This window comes from Globicephala melas, chromosome 4 (assembly GCF_963455315.2).
Source record: "Globicephala melas chromosome 4, mGloMel1.2, whole genome shotgun sequence".
In the NCBI taxonomy this organism is placed as follows: Eukaryota; Metazoa; Chordata; class Mammalia; order Artiodactyla; family Delphinidae; genus Globicephala; species Globicephala melas.
Window position 1 is genome coordinate 69,130,766 of NC_083317.1, and position 8,660 is coordinate 69,139,425.

At 42.2% G+C, this 8,660-nt stretch overlaps 1 protein-coding gene across 1 annotated transcript in view; it reads right to left on the reverse strand.

Annotated features, from left to right (window-relative positions):
• Positions 1-8,509: 8,509 nt before the first annotated feature.
• Positions 8,510-8,660, reverse strand: part of ROPN1 (rhophilin associated tail protein 1) — a 25,116-nt gene continuing 24,965 nt past the window's right edge. Inside the window, exon 6 of the mRNA XM_030856542.2 lies at positions 8,510-8,576. Coding sequence (XP_030712402.1) covers positions 8,510-8,576 — 67 coding nt within the window. The remainder of the gene's footprint in view (positions 8,577-8,660) is intronic.

Below are 8,660 nucleotides of genomic sequence, written 5' to 3' on the forward strand. Positions count from 1 at the left end.
AAAAAAAACAAAAACAAACTTATTCTGATTTTTCTTAATTAATACCTGCTTATTTTAAGAAAGCATGTATTAATTAATACATGCTTATAGATAAGAAATAAAAATCGCCCATGATCCCACTACCCAGGGAACACCACTCTTAACATTGGCGCGTTCCCTTCTAGACTTTTTCCAATTGTGTACAGACAGTTCACACTTATGATGGTCCGACTAAGGATTTTTCAACTTTATGATGATATGAAAGCAATATGCATTCAGTAGAAACTGTACTTTGAATTCTGGATTGTGATCTTTTCCCAGGCTAGCGATATGAGGTAAAATACTCTCTCATGATGCTGGGCAGTGCAGGGAGCCTCAGCCCCCGGTCAGCCACGCAATGAGGAGGGTAAACGATGGATACTCTACAGTGTACTGTGTCTGAGCATGTTTAATGTAGGCTAGGCTGAGCTATGATGTTCAGTAGGTTAGGTGTATTAAATGCATCTTTGATTTATGATATTTTCTTTTTCTAAATAGATCTTTATTGGAGTATAATTGCTTCACAATACTGTGTTAGTTTCTGTTGTACAGCAAAGTGAATCAGCCATATGCATACATGTATCCCCATATCCCCTCCCTCTTGAGTGTCCCGCCCACCCTCCCTATCCCTCCCCTCCAGGTCCTCGCAAAGCACCGAGCTGATCTCCCTGTGCTATGCGGCTGCTTCCCACTAGCTATAACTATTTTACATTTGGTAGTGTATATATGTCCATGCCACTCTCACTTTGCCCCAGCCTCACCCCCCGGCGCCCCCCCCCCGTGTCCTCAAGTCCATTCTCTATGTCTACATCTTTATTCCTGCCCTGCCACTAGGTTCATCAGTGCCATTTTATTTTTTTTTAGATTCCATATATATGCGTTAGCCTACAGTATTTGCTTTTCTCTTTCTGATTTACTTCACAACAGTGCACAAGGGTTCCCATTTCTCCACATCCTCACCAATGCTTATTTTCGGGTTTTTGTTTATTTTTTTGTTTTTTAAATTTATTTATTTATTTTTGGCTGTGTTGGGTCTTCGTTGCTGTGTGCGGGCTTTCTCTAGTTGCGGCGAGCGGGGGCTACTCTTTGTTGTGGTGCGTGGGCTTCTCATTGCAGTGGCTTCTCTTGTTGCGGAGCATGGGCTCTAGGCACGTGGGCTTCAGTAGTTGTGACACGCAGGCTCAGTAGTTGTGGCACGTGGGCTCTAGAGCGCAGGCTCAGTAGTTGTGGTGCACGGGCTTAGTTGCTTCACAGCATGTAGGATCTTCCTGGACCAGGGCTCGAACCCGTGTCCCCTGCATTGGCAGGTGGATTCTTAACCACTGCACCACCAGGGAAGCCCTATTTTTTTGTTTCTTTAATAGTAGCCATCCTAACTGGTGTGAGGTGGTATCTCGTAATTTTGATTTGCATTTCCCTAATGATTAGTGATGTTGAGCATCTTTTCATGTCCTTATTGGCCATTTCCATATCTTCTTTGGAGAAATGTCTATTCAAATCCTTTGCCCTTTTAAAAATTGGGTTGTTTGTATTTTTGTTGTTGATTTTTAGGAGTTCTCTACATATCTGGGTATTAATCTGTTGCCATATATATGATTGCAAATATTTTCTCCCATTCTGTGAGTTGCCCTTTTACTCTGTTGATATTGTCTTTTGAAAAATGAAGTTTTTTTATTTTCACGAAGTTTCCAATTTGTCCCTTTTTTTCTTTTGTTACCTATGTCTTTGGTGTCACATCCAAGAAATTATTGGCATATCTAATATCATGAAGATTTGCCCTATGTTTTCTTCTAAGATTTCTATACTTCTAAGTCTTACATTTAGATCTTTGATCCATTTTTAGTTAATTCTCATATATGATGTTAGGTAAGGGTCCAACTTCATTCTTTTGCATGTGGATATCCAGTTTTCCCAGCATCATTTGTTGAAAAGGCTGTCCTTTCCCCATTGAATGGTCTTGGCACCCTTCAAAAATTATTTGGCCATGTATGTAAGGGTTTATTTCTGGGCTCTCTATCTATTCCATTGGTTTATTTATCTGCCTTTATACCAGTACCAAACTGTTTTTATTATGGTAGCCTTGTGGTAAGTTTGAAATCAGGAAATGTAACTCCTCCAGCTTTGCTCTTCTCTTTCAAGATTGTTTTGGCTATTCAGGGTACCTTGAGATTCCATATGCATTTCAGGATGAGTTTTTCCATCTCTGGCACTGGGGTTATGATAGGGATTGGAATTGTGAATTACTTTGGGTAATAGTGACATCTTAAAATATTTTTCAATCCATGAACATGGGATGTGCTGCATTTATTTATGTCAATTTCTTTCATCATTGTTTTGAAGTTTTCATTGTACAAGTTTTTCGCTTCCTTGGTTAAGTTAATTCCTAAGTATTTTATTCTTTTTAAGGCTATTATACATGGAATTATAATATGTATAATATTATACATAGTGGAAATTTCCATATTGTACATACATGGAAATGTCTTAATTTTCTTTTCAGATTGTTCATTGTTAGTTGTACAGGAATGTTACTAATTTTTGTGTGTTGACTTTGTATCCTGCTACTTTGTTGAATTCATTTATTAGTTCTAACGTTTTTGTGTGTGTGTTGAATCTTTAAGATTTTCCCTGGGCATGCATGGTCACATTCTAATTTTCCCTGTATAGCAACAATAGTTGCTTTTGAATATCCCAGTCTTTAATGTCTGACTCTCAAAAGAGGAAAAAGAGAAAAATGAAAGGAGGAAGAAAGGGTGCCAGCCCTTTAAATCCCGTGAGTCACTTCAACCAGAGGGGGAGGGGCTTACAACAATGGAGGGATGTGCAACAACAGTGGCCACCCACCTCTTTGTCTGCACCTCTGTGATCAGAAACATCAATCAATGATCAGAGCACAGATATTCAGTATTTGGAGGACAGGGAGATTTTTGCCCTCCCTGGCTCCCGCAAGCTGTGTGCAAGGATGGCATCACTCAGAATTGCGTTTCAGCTTTCGGTTTTGTTTAGTCAATAGGAGTCACCTGGCAGAAGATAGGAGGGAAAGAGGAGAGATGTTGGAGAATTCCTCCCCTCTTAGCACCATTCTGGCTGATGCCTTGGCTCTCTGAGACTACAACTCAGAGAAGCCACTGGGCTCCAGTTCTCTCCAGGCTCCAATAAAACATTTGCTCCCCTTGTCCCTTCAGGGTGATAATGTTTTGCTACTCTCTGGGTGTCTGAACACTCCTTGTTGGTTTCCTCATCCACAACTCTGTCATTAGAAGTCTAGCTGAGAGTGTTTTCTGTTTCCTACCACGATCAGACTCATAGAAAGCCACCATATTGTCCAGAGGAAATACGTTAGTAGCTAGAATAGAGGGTGGTGTGTGGGAAGATGTGAGGGAACAGATGTGAGAGAAGTATAGGAGGTAAAATGAACAGGACTTAGTGATAAATTTGGGAAGTAAGGCAAAGGGGAGGTATTTACATTGGCCTTGGTTTCTAGGTTTTGCATCTGGATGGGTAGTGGGAGAGATGATATTTAGGAGGGAAGTTTATGAACTCATTTCCCCCCAACATTTTATTATGAAAAAGATTACAAACTAGGAACTCTCATTTGGGGGCATGTAGATTAGAAGTGCCTTGGAGTCATACAAGTAATATCAAGTAGGCTACTGGTCCTTTGAGTCTGGAGCTTGGTGGAGAGATATGGGCTACAGAAACACATTTCTCAAGTCATCTGTGGTAACTGAAGCCATAGGCTTCTGAGTTTGCTCTCTGGTTACTTTCTCAAGAAAGCCTTTCCTTCCACCCCACTCCCGCAACCTAGTTCATGTGCCCCTATACTGTGCTGTTACAGCATCACTTTTCACTTATGTGATTAGTTATTTAATGTCTGTCTTCCCAAGTAGAATTTAATATCTATGAAAGCAGGAAACTTATTCAGTGTAGCATCCCTAATACGTAGCACAATGCCTCGCACAGAGTAGGAATTTTTAAATTGTTGAGTAAATAAATGAACCAACCAGCGCTTGGGCTGCTTTTTTGCACTGGGGCTGCCAGCCACTTGAATGCTCCAAGACTCAGGATTATTCAGGACTCAGCCCTTTGAGCCTGATAGCGAAGTTTTTTTTTTTTTTTTTGCGGTACGCGGGCCTCTCACTGTTGTGGCCTCTCCCGTTGCGGAGCACAGGCTCCGGACGCGCAGGCTTAGCGGCCATGGCTCACGGGCCCAGCCGCTCTGCGGCATGTGGGATCTTCCCGGACCAGGGCACGAACCCGTGTCCCCTGCATCGGCAGGCGGACTCTCAACCACTGCACCACCAGGGAACCCCTGATAGCGAAGTTTTGTATCATGGTTAACAACTCAGCTTGGTCTAGGCAGTATTTTGTAATTTAGTACGTTGGACCAGTGGCTTTATCCAATCAGCTCGCCTCTAAAGTGTGAAAACCTTTGTTCATGTTTAACCATGTTCCAGTTTATAGGAAAACACCAAAGTTGCAAAGTATATAAAAATCCAAACTAAAAACACAGTTAAGATCTGTAGCTAGGAGACAAGATTCACAAAAGCTGTGGACTGAATAATAAATTAAATGTTAGGAACACGAGCTCAGTTCTGCTTGGAAAGATGAGACTGCCCTACTGCTTTTCCTCAAGCCATCTGGTGACATCTGGAATTAATTCTAACACAAGGGTTCCTAATCTTTTGAAATCCTATTCAATTTTGAGCATTTGCTAAAAGCTGTATAGTTTTTCCTCAGAAAAATGCTAATGTGCACATTTATGAAACATTGATGTATACAATTTTATCAGAGGCATTCAGGAGCCTCTCCAAGAATTTCAGGTTAAACATCCTATTCTTACATAATTCAAAACCAGCTTTCCACACTTGAGTGTCCAGCGCCTTCTGCTACAGGGCCCTGGTGATCTTGGAAGCTGTTGGTTAATTAACAAGGGAGAAGGAGGTGCCAGGTTGAATAGCATCAAGGAGAGAGAGGGCATGGAGCACGGAGAAAATGGAATTGAGCCATAATCTTTGCACTTCCAACAGAAGCTTTAAAAGTATCTGCAGTCTTCACTTTAATCAAAATAGCTTCATTTAGGAAAGAAAGAGCCCACTTCTTTTTCTTAAAAAAAATCTTGGTTTTATTGCTTCCTGAGTGTTGTTCTTTTTAAAGGAGAAATACAAACCATATGTTACAGGGGTCTCAGTTTGACAGCTTAACTGAGGTCATCCTAGGATTCGGATATTTCTGGTCACGATAGGAAGGCCAGTGGGATGGGTCTGACGCAGCAAGGATCAAGAGAGCCCCTTCGGAATGATCTCATCTAGGGAAGTTACACGAAGTAGCTGGTTTGGGACAATGTGTCAGGTTTGAAGGTCAAGTGTGATTTTACTACAGCACAGTGCCAGTCACTTATTGCCCTGCAGCCCCTATGGACTCGTCCCTTACCGAAGGAGAGAAACAGTAGTGATTAAAATGCTAAAAATTATTAAAATCTCTGTAAGGCGTTGTGCGGAGATTGCTGGCACCCATCCACATGCTTTCAAAGGTTGCTTATTGGGGCTTCCCTGGTGGCGCAGTGGTTAAGAATCCGCCTGCCAATGCAGGGGACACGGGTTCGAGCCCTGGTCTGGGAAGATCCCACATGCCGCGGAGCAACTAAGCCCGTGCGCCACAACTACTGAGCCTGGGCTCTAGAGCCCGCGAGCCACAACCACTGAAGCCCGCACGCCTAGAGCCTGTGCTCTGCAACAAGAGAAGCCACCACAATGAGAAGCCTGTGCCCCACAACAAAGAGTAGCCCCCCACTCGCTGCAACTAGAGAAAGCCCACACGCAGCAGTGAAGACCCAATGCAGCCAAAAATTAAATAAATGAATAAATAAATAAATTTTTTTTAAAAAGGTTGCTTATTGTGTACAGATGTGACTTTCTACCTAAGAGCTTTTTTTCTGGAGCAAAAAGAGCAAGCTCAGGCCATGAGCTGGGCAGGCTGTTAATGCCAGCAAGTTAATGGCCCTGGAAGAAGCCCTCGGTCAATGACAGATGGGAACAGGGTGAGGAAGCAGCCCTTAGCCAGTGATGGAGAACTTCCTCACCCCTCAGGTTGGGGTAGCTCTGGGGTGTGTTCTGCACTGTCTCCCAGAGTCCTCCAGCAGGATTGGGCTCCAGGGATAACTGGCTTGATAACACACCTCTATTTGCTTTCTTCCATTCACCATCTTACTTTCCCTACTCCCTTTCCACTGTTTCTGGGATTACCTCCCAAATAAACTGCATGCACTTAAATCCCTGTCTCAGAGGCTGTTTCTGGGGGGAACCGCCATACTAACATAGGCAGTGTGCATACAGGGCAACACAAGTTTGGAATCAGACAGACCTGGATTCAAATTCCTTCTTACCAGCGACAATGAATAGCTTAATTTCTCTAAGACTGTTTTTTCATCTATATAATGGGGCTAATCGTACTGACTTCGTAAGGTCAGGTCATAAAGAAAAATTTGAGAATGTATGTAAAGTGTTGTCCACAGTGACTTGCACATAGTAAGTGCTTAATAAATGTTGGCTAGTATCATTACCACAGTATTCTTAGTATTGTTAACACAGCATAGCGCAGGTAGAGGGAAAGGTTTTACACCCTTGGGGTGACTGCTGAAGCAGGCTGATTTGGGAGACATGCTGGGACCTGATGAGCATCTGTGGCTTAGCAATATCAGTGGCTTATAGGAAGCATCGCCACAGTGAGCCAGAGCAGGAGAGGAGGAAAACGGCGGACACCAAGTGGTGGCTTTGAAGACAAGCAATGGGCAGTGCCCCACTGGTATTGCCAATCGCGCTTAGTCTCAACCGATGGCTATAGTATCATCAATGATTTCATATCTGTGAATGAAATCAGGATTCACTCTGATAGCTGGGGTTTCATTAGCTTCCCTCTTCAGGGATTATGCTCAGGGCTACTGAGGTTTGGTTTCTAATTTCAAGCTGTTTTTCTCAAAGGTACAAAGGATCTTTTAACTTTTATTATTTTATGAACTTGTTGTCTTAGGGTTTTTCACATTGGGGCAGTTCCCTCTGCTTCCATTCACTCCTCATTCCCAGGCCAGATCATATTTAAATTCTTTGACTGCAGTGAGAGAGAAACAGAGAGACTGAGGCAGGTTAAAGTATTTTACTCATTCTCTAAACCTGGTTAATTACAGCTCAGGGTTTCACCTGCAGTGCTTCAGGCTTTCAAACAGCCAAAGGTCCCAGAGTGGATGCAACTGATGGGCCGCTTTGGCTGACGGCAAACCGCGGGGAGGAGTAGTTGTTCCCCGCCCCCTGCACGTACAGACAGATGACTGTGGGGGTAGACTTCCTTTCAGCCCCTTTTACGGTTTCACTCTAGGTCAAAATCAAGGGCCTGTGGTGATATCCCATCACAATCTTCTTTTACTTAGTTAGACACTAATAGACAAAAATGTCCCCAGTTCAGTAGAGAGATGCATATATATGAAAAAAGCAACCTAAACATGATTTTTATACAAAAAACAACTCTGAAGAGGGGATAATACTACAGATAGGAGGGACCGGGCAACCTGGGCACACCTGGCCTTAAGAACAATAACCACACAGCCTGTGGTTCTCATTGCTTCCTGGGAGAAAGAAAAATCTTCTGGTGACCTTGTCAGAAGGTCTTATGCAGGGGATTTTCCTGAGAGGGTCTCATTACATCTGGATATGGTGTCAGACACCTTAATGTGGACACTTCAATAATCATCTCTGAAATGCTTTTTTAGTATCTCTCAGGGCCACTTACGTTAAAGTGATTTAAGTTCATGTCTTATCTTCACGTTAGACTGTGAGCTCCTAGAAGGCAGAATTCACACATGATTTATTTGTATAGGCCCAGAAGCCGGCATAGTTCCTGCTTAGGGTTGCTAGGTGTAGCAAAAGAATAAAACAGAAATTCCTAAAAAATTATTCTTTATCCAAAATTCAAATTTAACTGGGTGTTCTGTATTTTATCTGGCAATCCTATCCCTGGCATACAGCTAACCTCAGTTAATATTGGTGAGTGAGTGAGTGAATGAATGAATGAATGAATGACCATCAAAGCAACAAACGAAGAAATAAACGGGTAAAAACATGGATTGACCATGTAAAAGCTACTCGTGTAAATTATGCCTAACAATTATAAAACATCAAAACTGTGTCTGGATAACATTCTACCTTTGAAAATCTGACAGCCTGGCTTTCACCTGAGATGCATTTTCTATCAATGCTTCATCAGCTACTTTACTCAGTATCCATGTGGGAAGAAAACCAATCTTCTGTTAATGGACGTGTTTGGTTCCAACAATTTTACATCACAATTCCACACATTTCTGATTTCATATGTTTGCCTAATCGTTTATTAGTGTGTACCAGTTTCACAGGAAAATTGACATTGGATGGTGTATGTGGTTCAGTCGTTGTGAAGCACACTCGTCTCTGTATCTTCCTTTAAAATTTCCAAAACTGTGCTTTTATTCCAGCCGAACACTGGGGTTTTGGGTAAAGTCACTCACCTTGATTAAACCATCAGGACCAATACTGTTTGGGAAAAAATAGATATTTGGGGGTTAGCTCATTTAACAATTAATCTTAAGAAAGACAATATATAAATAACTCTCTCTC